General features: G+C 54.9%; 2 protein-coding genes across 2 annotated transcripts; one reads left to right on the top strand and one right to left on the bottom strand.

Annotated features, from left to right (window-relative positions):
• Nucleotides 1-2,284: 2,284 nt before the first annotated feature.
• fsbp (fibrinogen silencer binding protein) lies at nucleotides 2,285-4,348 on the bottom strand. The gene is made up of 3 exons (XM_018762238.2): nucleotides 3,306-4,348; nucleotides 3,140-3,207; nucleotides 2,285-2,626 (listed from the first exon to the last, which is right to left on the bottom strand). The coding sequence occupies exons 1-3, from the start codon at nucleotides 3,748-3,750 to the stop codon at nucleotides 2,285-2,287; spliced, it is 855 nt and encodes a 284-aa protein (XP_018617754.2). The 5' UTR covers nucleotides 3,751-4,348.
• A 705-nt stretch (nucleotides 4,349-5,053) lies between these two features.
• wdr6 (WD repeat domain 6) lies at nucleotides 5,054-14,697 on the top strand. Its single transcript, XM_029249729.1, is given in 10 exon segments — nucleotides 5,054-5,525; nucleotides 6,179-6,311; nucleotides 6,418-7,592; nucleotides 7,594-8,954; nucleotides 9,580-9,657; nucleotides 9,822-9,938; nucleotides 10,053-10,159; nucleotides 10,457-11,961; nucleotides 12,247-12,313; nucleotides 13,278-14,697. Coding segments are annotated over 7 exon segments (3,435 nt in total). The 5' UTR covers nucleotides 5,054-5,525; nucleotides 6,179-6,238; the 3' UTR covers nucleotides 10,981-11,961; nucleotides 12,247-12,313; nucleotides 13,278-14,697.
• The last annotated feature ends 340 nt before the right edge of the window (nucleotides 14,698-15,037 follow it).

Below are 15,037 nucleotides of genomic sequence, written 5' to 3' on the forward strand. Positions count from 1 at the left end.
ATTTGGGCTGTGTGGCTGTCTCTCATGGGAAACCACATTCTCCTCAGTTACTGTGGACACTGTTCAAGAGGAACGTTGGACATTAAAAAAGAAAGAAATCATTCCTATAAAACCGCTTTCGTGTGCTTTGTACACAAAAAAAAAACATGAACGTTAATGGTAATGTTAATGGCAACGTCTCAATGTGTGCAGCTTTGGTCAGTTCAACAAGGGGCCGCAGGTATAACAGCAGTGAGAGTTTGTGCCTCTAGACTCAGACTGGGTTGAATCCCACCTCCTGCTGTAGTACCCTTGAGCAAGACAAGGGGTAAATCCTACGTACCTTAACAATTTAAGCAGCTTTGGAAAATTGAATCAGCTAAATGAACGAATGGGATTGTGCATGAAACAAATGCAACGCGGAGGACTGACGGTGAAGCTGGACCACAGAGGTTCAAATAACTGCCAAAGCTGATCATCTCCTGAGAAGGTCAGCAACACACAGCTGTCATTAGACTGTACCCAAGATCACATGTAAGATTTCTGTCCGAGATAGGTGTCGACTGAAATTCTGTGACGTTTCAATTTTAACACTTTGCCTTAATTTCACCTTCAGTTTCAATGCAATTAATTTCCATTTACATGATATGCATTAAATCTACTTTATATTAATAAAAACAAAACACTCAACATTCAAAAACAGTACATCTAACAATGGAAAATAAGATGCATGCTTACAAAGACACTGAGGGAGTGATGTCATTAGTGGGATCCACTAAGCCGTCGGGGGCGTATGGTAACCCATAGAGGTAGACCACAGACTGTGGTGTCCCTGGTCCACAGTGCGACACACTGCCATCACCATGCGCTGTATACTGCTGCGCTCAGCACCTTCGAGGACCACAAAAATCCCCCAGAGCTGAAACAAACCGTAAAAGGAATCGAGACAATAAACACATGAGCTCTGCAGGGCCCTCTGCGCAAACACACACTCGTCCTGATACGCTGTCCCCATGTGAACAAAACAGCACTGAGCAGACAAAGCAGGGCTTTAAGTGCACCACATCATACGTGACCATTCCGTGCTTCACGCTGGTGCTGAGAAACACCGATAATGTTAACATTTATTCATTTAGCAAACACTTTTCGCCAAAGCAACATACACTGTTAACCTACTTATTATTTACCCATTTATACAGCAATTTCAGGTAAGTACCTTGCTCAAGAGTACTACAGCCAGAGGTGGGGATCAAACCTGCAACCTTTGGGTTCAAAGGCAGCAGCACCAACCACTACCCCACCAGCTGTCCCTGTCCCCATAAACAGAACCGATCGTGAGTGCATTGTGTACATAGACCAATGAAACACCAATGCAGAGCATTCACAGCATGAACAGAAACATCTATCATTTCAATGATATGCCTTACAATATGTACAGTGCCTGTATAACGTATCCACTTCGTACATTTGCAATCAGCACAATTACTGCACCTGGATTTAATGACACGTGAAATTAATAAACAAAGTCAACATCAATTCGCAAATGGTGTTAAAACATGGTGGGGGGGGGGGGGGGTGCCGCGGGTTTGGCAGAGTCCTGCTCTCCAGCGGGTCCGGGGTTCGAGTCCCACCTGGGGTGCCTTGCGAGGGACTGGCGTCCTGTCCTGGGTGTGTCCCCTCCCCCTCCAGCCCTGTGCCCTGCGGTGCTGGGTTATGCTCCGGTTCACCACGACCCTGCTTGGGACAAGCACTTTTGGACAGTGTGTGTATGAGTTAAAACATATGAAACTGGTGCATAAGAGCTGGTGCCTGATGACTGAAATTCTGGGTGACGTTCCATGTACAAGATGTGCGCAGAAGGTCCCCTAGGAAATGTGTGTCATGGGCACTTATTACATGACCAGCACAAGCAGCACGAGAGACAGGGTGGAATGCGTTGGCTCCAATCATCTCTCATACGCCAACATATGAAAAGGCCACACAGCAAAGGCGGTTTAAAAATCACCATTTTACAAACCCCACTTTGCAGAACCTAAAACATTTTTTTTTCACCAATTGTACAGCAGTAGCTGTCTTTAGCCCTACAAATTCAGACACGCAGCAACACGGAGCCCTTCAGGCTTACATAGCGCTTGGAAAACGTGTGCGAGACTGCAGATGCAGGGACTCGAAATCATCGACATTATATTAAAAACGTTATCAAAACATCTGGAATCACACACCCTCACCGGAGTTTTTCCAGACGATCCGCTTTATATACAGCTTTAAAAAAAAAAAAAAAAAAAAGCGTCCGGAAGAGCACCGATCAGTCTTCGTCAGTCGAGGATTCCACCTCAGTCCCCAGCTTCTGCAGCTTTGTTTGATAATATTTCTTCTTGTAGCGGTAGGCCTTCTCCTTCTGCCTCAGGGCTCGGCGCTTCTCCTCCAGCATATGCTCCTGAGCCAGCAGCACCCTCATCTTCTGCTGGTGCTCCATCTCCGAGAGCTCCAGCATGCGGGCTTCAAAGCTCGAGTTCGCCACCCCACGCGTCCTGTCCGTCGGCGTGGCGGGGGCCGCCGGGGAGGGAGGCCACTGCGACGCTTCCGGGAGGCTGGAGCTGGAGCTGCCGGCCACCAGGTTGCCGCGGACGTGCTCCGGCGAAGATCTCTGAAACGGCACGGTTAAAGTGACTGTTGGTACAGGCGAGGGGGGGAAAAAAACCTCAGGAGAAAGTTTCAGAAAAATAACTTATTTCCACACTTAAAAAACACACTCCACTTGCAGTTTAAAAAAAGTGTGCCGTGTGACAGTAAGCGCAGCGGTTACAGCCCAAATGCCTTCTAACCAAAAGACCCATCCAAGATCAGCCCTCCTGCTGTAGTACTCTGAACTGACATAGTAAATATTACCCAGCTGTATTAGTCATTGTAAACAGCTTTGCAGAAAAACGTTAACTAAATAAATAAAAACTGCACTTAATCCTCCTGTTCTTTCATTTCATACCTGGGGGGGGTGTTAACTGACGGGTCATTTTAAATGCTAGTCTCCTTAGAAAAAATAAAATGCCCTTTACCCACAGATCCGTTTTCAAATGTATGGACGTGCACAATTTTCAAGGCACTTCCGCCAAAAGCAGACAGTTACCAAAGGTACAGATAAACGAATACTACCATGGATTACCTCAATTTTGGCGACAGTCACATCCTCATGGTCATTACTGTTTGCTTCCGCAGAAGTCCTACTGCGCTCTGAAGCGAAAGGCGACACACACTATATTTAACACAGTCCGAACATACGCGAAAGGTCTCACGCGCACGGAAAACGCTCGACGTTCCATCTGCGTTACCCGGCTTCACGTGGCTGTTCCCGGCGTGGTCGGCGCCCTCCAGCTTCACCATCAGGTTTGGCACCATGGATGTGACTTCGCGCTGGATCTCGGTGAGCGGCGTCAGGGGGGCGCCCGCCGCCACCTGCTCCTGCCGCCGAATCAAGGCGGCCCTCGTCTCCACCTTCATCCTCTTCCACAGGGTCTTCAGCATGGCCATGGTGCTGGGCGGCCGGTCGGGGAAGGCGGCGTTGAACGCGGCCAGGAGCTCGTTCCACACGGCATTGCGCTGGATGGTGGTGTTCGTGTCCTTGCGGAAGTCCTGCACGGTGTCCACCACCCCTTGGATGCGCTGCAGGAAGTAGAGCTTCTGCTCGTGGGTGTAGTTGGGCGTGCGGTACGCCATGACGAGGGAGGGAGGGCTGGGCAGCGTGCGCTCACATGCGTCGCACGCGTGAAGAGACATGTGTCATGATGTTCCTGACGACCGGGCACGGGCCACCGCTTGACGGAGCGCCACCAGGCCGGTTCTCAAAAGGAGACTGGACCGCCTTCATTTTCAATTAAACACCGAAACATCAAATTTAGAGAAATAGTTAGCAAAAGTAAAAAAGGAACATAGCAATTGTTAATAAGGGTCACTTCAGGACACCCAAAGCCACGAAGGTCGTGTCACTGCTTTCCTGGAGCCCCGACGAGAGGAGTCTGCCGAGGACAGAGCGGACCCAAAGGAGACCTGCAGCCACGTGCGCTCCGCATCCGCATCCGCTCCGCGCTGCAACATAACAAGAAGCGCATCGGAGCAAATCGACAGCCGTCCCGCTTTACTACTTCAGCGAGAAATAAGCACTTCGGACATAACGTGTACGCTTCACGGGAATAAAATAAATGATATAATAATAATTATAATACAAGACACAAGTGAATGTTCACAACACAAGCACAGAACGCGCTGCGGCGTCCCGCCGGTCGATGGAAACAGAACAACCCGCGATGTTGAGCGCGATCGTCACACAACACAACTGTACTAAAGTGCGTTAAGTGAACTGAGCGAAACATCACTATGTCCGTGGTGCTGATTTACTATTTACTAGTATTTAGTCCCAGGCGGGCATGATGATGATGATAATGATGATGATGATGATGATGATGATGATCACACACCGACACTCTCTCTGTCTCGGGGCTCATTGATTCCCATAAACAAGTGCGGCTTGCTGTTCTTTAAAGCAAGCAAACATTCGCTACGTGACACAGATACGCAAACACGCTCAATACCTCGATCCCCGATAAAGAGGCGCAGAAAGGGGGACACACACACACTAATTCGCGCGCACACAGAAGACACGCCGCCTCCTCGAGCCGAGCACGAGCTCTTTTGTCCCAGCATCCCCTCCCTCCTTCTCTTCGCGCGGCCGGAAACTAAATTCAAACAGCGTCTGCGTGTGACTTGCGCACATGGGGGGGGGCAACTCAAAGCGTAGCGCCGCCAGCCAATAGACGACAAGCGCTCCGCGGAGTGGGGCGGGGCTTATGTACGACGGACTGTTTGCGGAGCGTGCGAAGCCAATAAGTGCCGCGCTCAGTTATGTGTGGGGCGGTGCTAATCGCAACCGGGTTCCCTACATTTAGGAGAGGAACCAATGAACGCTCGTCTCTCTTCGGTGGGCGTGTGCTCCCTACTAAAGGGGCGGGGACACTACAAGGAGCAGGTTGTGCCTAATTATGTACCTAGAATCCTGGCGCTTTTTCCGCGGACAAGTTGTGGTGGTATGCTGCGTGTAACGTTATATGTACATGAGTTATTAATTTAGCTGAAACTCTTCTCCAAAGTGACTTACAATATCAATTAAGCTACCTACAGTTATTTATCTATGCAGCCAGCCTGGTTGCCGCAACTAGTCTAGTGAGGTACATCGAGTCGAGTCGAGGCGGCATCGATCGTTCGAACCTGTGGCTTTTCGGTTCTAAAGGCGGCGGCGACTGTGTAACCACTACGCTTCCAGTTCCATCCTCATTCACTGGTTGGTAGAACATGTCATGCAGTGAAACGAGGAGTAAGAAGCGCCTGCATTCATTGCCTCACGAATGGAAAGAACACTCGCTGGTGCCACAGAAGGGCGATTAACATCCTGTGCAGTAGGGGGCGCTAGTGACATTAGCTAGTGTGTGAGTTTGCTCGCTGGCGTCTCCCGACACCGCGGTCGTTCGCTCCCGCCGGTAAAGAAGAATAAACATCAGGTAGGTTTTTATTGCGTGACTGCGAGTTAAAACACTGACCCGAAGTGTGTGTGTCTGTCTTTCACAGGCAGGTAGCTAGCGCTAGGCTAGGCTAGCGGGCTCTCCTCGCGGATATATCATCTTAAAACCACGCTCTCATGTAACAAACAAAACGTGTTTTCTGTGTCGAATGCGGTTCCTTTGGTCCAATTTGGCTTTTTTTCCCACAGCTTAGTGCAGCTTTTACATGTATGCCAGCGATGACAGACTCTGTCACAGAGTTTTCGTTATGTTGCAGAACGCGACTGGACTGTTCTCGCCCGGCACGTGCTCGGTCGGTGTGTGTGTGTGTGTGTGTGTGTGTGTGTGTCTCTCACTGTGTGTGTGTGTGGTCCCCGCTCAGCGCACGTGCTCGGCTCTACTGTTTATTCACGTCACAAAGTTCGTGAAACCTTAGGCTAGCATGCTGGCGTCTACACTTCTGCATTTATACAGGGATTTACTCATTAAGCCGGGCATCTCCTAACCCGTATCAGTTGAAGCCGGTGCTGCAGCACGAGGTGGGGATTCAAACCTGCAACCTTCGGGTCCGAAGGTAGGCAGTGTGTCGCATTATTAATCTATAGAGTCGCAGAGTGTTCCCCTCGCAGTGTTTCTTCGTGTATGTTTTGCAGGTCCAGGCTGGCCCTCGGCGTGCTGTGACGTCCACCGCCGGGGACGTCTCGCTGTGATGGATGATGGAGTCGGCGCTGCTGGTGGCTCCTGTCACGGCTCTCGAGTTCCTGGGGGACGACTGTCTGCTGGCGGGTGAGTTGGGCAGGGCGGGGCGGCTTGTCCGGTTGTCTCGTTCATCACGTGCCCGGCTTTTCGAGACGTCGCTCACGGTCCTGCTGCGCTCCTCCGTGTCGAACAGGGAAGGGTCCCGTGCTGTCCGCCTACAGTCTTCGGGCTCCCTCCGTGAAGTCGGCCTCGCTGAGCGTCCTCCGGAACCACCGCGTCCACGGAATCCGGCCGGAGCGCCGGGACCGCGGCGTGTCGGCGGAGGTCGCTGCGGAAGAGGAGCCGCTGGGGTCGTCATGGCAACAAAGGGTGCAGCTGGTGGTGTTCGGGGGCAAGGCCCTGAGACTCGTGGAGCTTGGAGGCAGCGAGGCGTTTGACCTTCGAACTCTTGGCCCGGTGAGGGAGCTACAAGACTGGGTGCTGGATGTGCGCTGGGTGGGCGGCGCTGCTCACCTCCTGGGTGTTGCTCTGGCCCACAATGCCGTGCTGCTGTTGGAGGCGTGGGAGGGGCACGTGCTGCTGCGGAGCTCCTGCGAGGACGGGTGCCTGCTCTACTCGGCCCTGCTGGTTGGACCGTGCTGGCAGAGCTTGACCGTGGTGGGGGGGACCGTGTTCAACCAACTTGTCATCTGGAGACCAACGGTGACGGCGGGGGTCGGGGCGGCCAGAGAGACATCTGAGCGGGAGACGGGATCTGGACGGACGGCACCAGTGGAGCGACGCCTGAAGGGGCACAGTGGCGTGATCTTCGGCCTGGCTTACCTCCCCGAACGAGGATGGCTGGCTTCCGCCTCGGACGACCGCAGCGTGCGGGTGTGGGGTGTCGGCCCCCTGGGAGGGGCAGCGGGCTGCGGGGACCCCTCCCCCACCTGTCTGCAGGTGCTCTATGGGCACCAGGCCCGGGTCTTCTCAGTGACGCTGTTGCCCGTGGGCGTGCTGAGCGCTGGCGAGGATGGGGTGTGTCTCCTCTGGGACTGCGGTAGTGGTAAAGTGTCCCGCGCACTGAATGGACACCGTGTGGGAGGGGTCCGTGCGCTGGCAGTTAGTTCCGGATGGGGCGGACGCAGCCCGCAGGTGGCCACCGGGGGTGCTGATGGGGGGATCCGCCTCTGGAGCTTGGGGGAGACTGACGGTGGGCAGGTGGAGGCGGAACTTGTGCAGGACCTTGAGTTCCAGGGAGGGGGGAGTCCCAAGGTGGTACGCATGGTGTGGGGAGGGGTCAAGCGGCACTGGGGTGTGGTAGCCAGCACCGACCAGGGGGAGGTGTATCTCTGGGAAGAGGGAAGCGGCTGGCAGCTGCTGTGGCGGGGGGGGCGCGCAGTTCCAGTCCTACAACGCGATGGAGCTGCTCCCGTGGGAAGGCGAAGGTGCCGCGTCCAGCAGGGGAGCGCTGTGCGCCGTGGGCAGCCTGAGTGGAGACGTGTGGCTCTTCCCCCTGTCGCAGCCTGCTCGCGGGACTCTACTGAGGGCAGGATTGGGGAAGGTGCACAGCGTGCTGTGGGAAGGCGACAGGGAGCAGCGTGCGGGGCACTTGTTGGTGTCGGGGCCCGAAGGGCTGGTGCGCCGCTGGCTGGTGAAGCCGGAGCTCGGCGAGGGGGCCGTCAGCCTTGACTGCGTGCCCCTGAGGTCCTTTCTGCTGCCCCCATGTGCCAAGCGCTGGCTGACTGCCGCGATCCTCGTGCCCCAGCCGCAGGGGGCACTATGGGTGTGCGGGGACAGGCGCGGGTCACTGCTCTTGTACCGGGACTCCGACGAGGGAGGCGAGGCTGTGGGGGACGCTCTGCGGCCTCTGAGCGTCCTGTTTGGGGTCCACGGGAAGCAGGGTGTGACGTCAGTGTGTGAGCACCGCGGTCTGCTCTACAGCACGGGGCGTGACGGCTGCCTGCGTGTGTCCAGGGTGGGTGACGGGGGGGGTGGGCAGCTGGAGGTGCTGCGGGTTCAACGGGCCTGCGGCGGCATGGACTGGCTGGAGCGCGTCGTCATTCGGGAGCCAGAAGGGGAGGGAGACGCGTGCTTTCTGCTCATGGGGTTCCACTCGGTCCACTTCGAGGTGTGGGACCTGCTGCGCCGGGAGCGCCTCCTATCTGTGCCTTGTGGGGGGGGGCATCGCTCCTGGAGCTACTGCCCCCCAGGGGGCGGCTCGGCCGAAGATGGAAGCGCTGTGGTGTTTGTGAAGCAGGGGGCGGTGCTGGCCTCGCGGACCCCTGCGGACACCTCCCACCCTAGCGGAGCCAGCCTGGAGCTCGAGGGGGGTCTGCATGGGCGGGGCATCACCTGTGTGTGTCACCTGGGTGCCGTACGGGCCGCTGGGGACCGGTGGGAAGTTCTGGCCACGGGAGGAGAGGACACCAGAGTGAGCGTGCTGGCGGTGCGGCCGCAGAACGGAGCGGTCAAGGTGCTGGCGGTCATCGCCGATCACATCTCCAGCGTCCGAGCTCTAGCCGCTCTTCGGCGACAGGACGGAGGCGGAGGCGCAACGTCTCTCTCCGCCTTGCTATTCTCCGCCGGGGGGCGGGCTCAGCTGCAGTGCTGCCGGCTCCTGATTGGTGGGAAGGAACAGGTGGGCTCGCTCTCCTGTCAGGTGATCCAGGTGGCACGTCACCGGCTGGACGAGCACTGGGAACGACGGCGGAACCGGCACAAGTTGGTGAAAATGGACCCCGAGACGAGGTGAGTTCCTGGAGCGTCCGTTTGCTGTTCTTTACCGCGGCTGCCTTTCGCTCAGCGCCTCCTGCTAGTACCTGTGACTCCAGGTGTGTAACTGCGGTGGAAATGTGGGCTTCTTCTGCTTACATTTTCTAGTTATTCACTTGGCTGATAGTTTTCTCCAAAGCATCTGACCGTCTTAAGCTACTTACAGTGATTTACCTCTTCATACAGTAATCGCATGGGTGACGGGTTTGGCTAAGAACAGCGAGCCCCTGTATGTGTACAAGGAGGACGACCACACACGTTGACCGAGCGATGACTGTGCAGCAGGGTAACTTACTGTACCAGTTCCCTGTAACTACGTATACGGGTGCCTGCAAAAATATGGGGGGGGTGGAGATTTAAAATGGATTTAGGGTTGAAAAGGAGACTCTTCTGCTTGACTCACAAAGTCCTCGTCCTACGGATGTACGGGGGTTCGACTGCTCTTAGCCCAGCCGTGAGATCGGTACACACGGGCTGCGTGTGGATGGCACCAAGATATTGCAGACGGGAAGCGAGGTGTGTGTGTGTGTGTGTGTGTGTGTGTGTGTGAGAGAGAGAGAGAGAGACCCTAACGACATACGATTCCTGCCTCCATCTGCAGATACATGTCCCTGTCTGTGGTTTCTCATACAGCAGAGCAGGTCTTCCTGGCAGCAGCGTGCAGCGATGGAGTGCTGAGGTGAATATCAGGGACCCGGGTGTGAGGGCTGTGCAGCGCTGCGTTCTTCACCTTGCTCTGTATAGACCTTTAGCGACTGATGTGTATCCTTGGTTTTCTTCTCACCAGTACTGTGGTATCCACCCGCTTGCTCGCTCTTTCTTTGTCCTTTTGTCTCTTTTAAGGCTTTTCTCCGTGTCTGAGAGCGGGGGGAAGTTCCACCTCCTCTGGGATTGCTCCTATCATCAGCGCTGTGTGCTCAGTGTCGCCTCCTGCTGCCTGGAGGACCCAGAAGGCAACGAGTGAGTGTGTGTCTGCGACTTTCACTTTCTTGCTGCTCATAAAGGTGCCTCTCATACTCGTACTGCTCTTCCACTTTTTTTTTTTTTTCTTTTCTTCCTCCTCCTTCCTTTCAGGAGGCTGTTTGTTATCAGTGCTGCAACTGACGGCATAATTGCATTTTGGGACATGACTGGAGTCACGGATGTGGAAGATGGCCAAACTGCTCCCCCCTCCTACGCAGGTAAATTTAGTTCTTTAATGATTTGCTTGCCCTTTTCTCCCAGTGACAACGCAAGGTTTGTATACTCATCTACTTACTATGATTTACTGATTCTGACAGCGGATTACAAGGTAAATACCTTGCACAAGAGTACTATTGCAAGAGGTCAGATTCGAACCTGGGATTCTTCAGTTGCAAGGTGACAGCTGTGACCATTATGCTTGCTGGAGCCCCCCCTGAATATAACACATCTCTTTGTGTATGTGTGTGCGTGCGTGTGTATCAGTCAGTGACCCTCAGTGTGTCTGTGTTTTTCAGGTCCGTTGAGGCCCTGCCTCACAGTTCCAGCCCATCAGAGTGGTGTAAACACTCTAGCCCTGTGGGAGGGTCCTTGGGAAGGCCAAGAGGCGGAGCCTGCTGGACACAGCTGGATGACCATTGCCAGCGGGGGTGATGACGGGCAGCTGTCAGTCATCAGAATCCAGGTGCAGTTGCGCCCCAGGGAGATGGGGGGCAGTGGCGTGTCTCTGAAGTTGTGGTCGCGCTCTGCGCTGCCCTCGGCACATGCTGCCCCCCTGACGGCGCTGTGCTTCCTGAGCCCCGCTCTCCTCGTCTCCACCTCCCCCGACCAACGCGTGTGCCTGTGGAACCTGTGCGCTTCTTCTCTGGGCCACGGAGGGGTGCTGTTCTCACACGTGGCTGATGCTGCTGGCCTGGCTGTGTGGAAAGGTACAGAAGCAGAGTCAGGACCAAAGGGCAGTGCCTGGGTGGCAGTTTGTGGTCAAGGGTTACAGGTCCTGCGCCTTAAAGAGGAACGGGATGCTGGGAAAAGGACCGAGTGAAAAGGCACAGCATATTTGTAACCATGTATCTCTGCCGGTACTTTTGTATTAATTCTCTGAGAGAACTGGCGACTCCCTCTGGGACAGGACTACAGTGATCCTGTCTGGGGCACTTGCTCACTCACAATGACGGTACGGACTTTGAATTTCCCGCAAAGAGGGCCTGCATCCTGGATGTTCAGGATGAATGCGAGGTCGACGGGGAGCTGCTCATCACTGCTCTCGCTTCCAGCCGTGTGACGTGTCTGTGACCCGGTGAGAGACGCGCCGATTTACCACCTCGTTCAGCGTCGGACAGGGACACGACAGTCCAGTGTTTCAGCTGCATCTGAACCAAAGATGTTTCCTGGTCCGTCTGGAGTAGAGTGTCGCGCTGTGAAAGGAGCGCCAGCTTCCTCTGCATTTTATCCTCTATAAATGAAGAATAATGTTTTTTACTTTATTGTGGTGCTGTAATTAAAAAAAAATCATTAAATCAATGAATTAATAGTGTAAATAAATGAACTGGAGCTGGCAGTCTGCCGTGTTGTTACAGCCCCTTTGTAGCCTCGCTCTTGGGTATCGCAGGGGCAGGTGGAGCAGCAGTGCTGCTCCATGGTGCCACCGCTTCGCTTTGGGGGCTTTTCCCTCCCATAGGCGACACATGAATATTTGATGGTTCCCCACACTGCCTTTTGTGTGTCGCTCCTGTGACCGCCGCGTGGCCTGGGCAGTCGCAGAGACGAGGGGGAGGGGGGGAACGGAGGCCGCGGTATCGGTGAGATGAGACATGAAACCCAGGAGAGTTTCCAGCTGAGAGAGAGGAGACGGGAAAGGCAGGAAGAGGACTGTGTGTTTACATGTGAGCGCTCCGAGGCTGCGCCAGGTATGTCCCGCAGGAGAAGAGGCCAGGGGTCTGAGGCCAGCAGCAGGGCTCCGGGTCCCAGCAGAAGGAAGGGTCTTCCGAAAGAAGCTCTCCTCCACACCACTCCTGCTTCAGGGGTAAGTGGAGAGCAGCCATCTTTTCCACCACTGCTGTCTGTCGCACCCCTGATGGCTTGGCGTTCTGGGAGCTGATTAATTTTCCCTAACCTGTCAGAATAATGAAATCTCTCTCTCACACACACACACACACGGGCACCGAAGAGTGGTGATGAGCCTGAAGGGCAAATTCCACCGGTGTCCTGCTGCTGTATGTGTTGGTAAAGTTCTCTGGATTTCTCTGTAAATGTGCCAAGTGTGATGGGTACGGCAGATCTGCTCCTCACCTCTGTTTTCTTACCGAAGGCCATGGTCCCGCTGACGTCCCGGGACACGCTGGTGCTCCTGAATCCCTCGAACAGTCGGACAGAAGGTACTGCACGTGCGTGCGATGAACCCGTCTGCCAGACAGCAGGTGGTGGCATAGTTAAAGCCTGCAGCTTTGGGCTCTGAGGTCCCAGGTTTGAACCCCACCTGCTGCTGCAGTGCCACTCAGCAGTCTACAGTATGTACACACCCTGAATTGCTCCAGGAGAAATTACCCAGCTGTGTAAATGCAGGTGTAAATCATTATAAATAGTGTAATGTTGCAAGTGGCTTTGGACAAAGGTATAAATGAACAAGTGTAGTTACGTGCACTGCTGTCATTGTAAGGTGGGCCACTTAGTGGCGAACGCTCACTAATCCAGTACGGGCTGTGAGCCGGTGTGTGTCGTTCTGGTCGGCAGCGGGCCGGACTGCGCTTTGTTTTGCCATATAGAAAGCGAGCGGTGTTGCTGGAAGTGTTGGTTTCCCTTTCCTTTGTGCTCGTCTCTCGCTGTGCTGGAATGTGACCCCGTCGCTGGAGAGGAACAGGAGAGGGAAAGAGCCACACAATACAGTCACGCAAGAGAGCGTAGACACACAGCGTCTCCACAGAAACACGACAGCAGCCACATGTTCATAACACAGTGCGCCGTCTCCATCCGAGTGGAAATACCTTCATCGTGTTGCCCGTACAGAAACGTGGACGAATGCCAACGGGGAGGGAGCGTGTCCCCCTCGACTAGGCAGGCGTAACTCGTGTCCCACGCAGGTGAATGCTTTAACAGAGCTCATGCGTGTATGTTGAATACGATGTTAAGGTTGTCATTTGTGTGAAAGTATCACGGGCTGGAATGTGAAGGAAATATCGATTCGTCCGCTCGCTGTCATTAACCGTTTGTGTAATGCAGGGTTGCGGTGGTGCAGAGCCTATCCTGGAAGCGCAGGGTGCGGTGCAGATTATACCCTGGATGTCGCAGGACTGTAAAAGTCATGTTTTATTTGTTTTGTCTATATTCCTGTGCTGTGTGCAGCGGTGAAGTGCGGCCATGCAGCGCTGCAGCACCCCGTTCACGCCAGGAGGAGAAGGCATCCTCCGCCAGCTTTGACCTCCGCTGACCTCCCAGACGCCCTGACTCCGTGGGTGGCGCCCTCTCGGTCAGAGTCCTCGTGCAGCAGCATCCCGCCAGCTCGGCCCGTTTGTCCCGCCCTGCTCTCTTCTCCCCGCCCGAGGGGCCGGCTGGAACGCGTCAGGGATGGTGGTGGTGGATTCCGCTCCCCCGCGAACGCGGCACCTCCTCAGGACGCTGACAGGTTCCCGGGAGGATGTCGTAAGCTCCTCCCCCGACAGTTTCCCTCACGCGCCTCCCGCCTCCCTCCGCTGCAGCCCATCTCCAACCTCAGCTTCTCCCGCAGCTTCACCTTCTCATTCTTCCAGCTCCCCCTGCACCAATCGGCCCGGAGCCGCGCTGACCGCATGCGGGACCTCACTCCGCTTCTGCGTCAGGGGCGGCACTGACACCAACATAAACCGCATCAGCAGAAGCTGCAGTGGTGCTCAGTGCAGCCACAGCACCTGCAGCCACCTCTGTCTGCACTGACCCAAAATGACCACGTGGACCATGCAGTGACTGGATGGCAACCTGCTCTTAGCCCACTGCTGCACTGACCACATTTGAACCGGACGAGAGCTGCACAGCTGCAGTCTGGCACCCAAACACTGAATGTCCTATAAATGTGTGTTCAGCAACCATCCTGCAGCTGGGCTCGATGGGGAAACGGCACCACCTGCAAAACGATTGCAGCCCTGTGCTAACTGCACCACACACACACACGGCTGTGTGTCATGTCATATAACTGCACTGCGCGCACACACACTGGCTGTGTGCATAACTGCAGAACACACACATACAGGCTGTGTATATATTTGAGATTGTAGAACATGCTTGTTTGTATTTAATGTTAGTGATAGTGGTTTAGGTGAACAAAAGATGCACTGTATGTCTCAGATTGTGTACATTAGCTGTAGGCAGACATGGTAATTATACCTTCTCCAGCTCAGTGTTTACTCTTTCCCACACTCCTGTAGTGTTTACTAGCTTTTGGGCTGCATTAGTATTGGTAGAGAGGGGGCCCACAGTGGTAATTTCCAGTGGGGGCTGGATGTGTCGCCAAGGTGGCTGGACTCGTGGGTGAGTTGAGCCGTGAATATGGCGGTATGATGAAGTCATCCATAAAATTACAGCAGACTCTGCCCCGGCCGCCTCGCCCAAAGGGGGAGAGAATTAAAGTGCAATCAGAACGACGCGGAGCTGAGAACAGATCAGGGCAAAGGTGGTGGAGTTCCCGAATCTGGAGAAGAGGCACCTGTCAGGTAAGACACCTGCTCACCTGTCGTACTTCTCGGTGCTATTCGTAAGGGGTGGTGCGCAGGGCCGGTAGAGACATACAGACACACGCCTGTGCGGTAACTGACTCGCCCCCCCGGGGATCAGCACACGTAATATTCTCGTTCCACGTGAACGGAGCTCTAGGCGCACCTGAGCGCGAACCCCACCCACGTGCACACCTCTCCTGCTGACACGGACAAAACATCAGCACGCCGGTCCATTGCGTGAACTTTCCCTCGAGGCTGTAGGGTAACGATGCCTTAATCACCCGGTGCTCTTTACATCGTGCTCTCGGCTGGGCCGGCTCCGCGGATGTCCGCTTGCGGGCGCTTCGGTGGCGCTCGGGCCCCGATAACCTGGCTGTGTTACATAGGAGAGCTATGGCTTCTTCTCACTCGCTCGCA

This window comes from Scleropages formosus, chromosome 2 (genome assembly GCF_900964775.1).
Source record: "Scleropages formosus chromosome 2, fSclFor1.1, whole genome shotgun sequence".
Lineage (NCBI taxonomy): Eukaryota > Metazoa > Chordata > Actinopteri > Osteoglossiformes > Osteoglossidae > Scleropages > Scleropages formosus.

Excerpts from the sequence above, each read along its gene's own strand:
- fsbp (XM_018762238.2), bottom strand. The coding sequence starts at position 3,750 with ATGTCTCTTCACGCGTGCGACGCATGTGAGCGCACGCTGCCCAGCCCT. Across the intron at positions 3,208-3,305 it reads GAACAGCCACGTGAAGCCGG|AGCGCAGTAGGACTTCTGCG; the intron begins GTAACGCAGATG and ends CTTTCGCTTCAG. Across the intron at positions 2,627-3,139 it reads TGACTGTCGCCAAAATTGAG|AGATCTTCGCCGGAGCACGT; the intron begins GTAATCCATGGT and ends GTGCCGTTTCAG.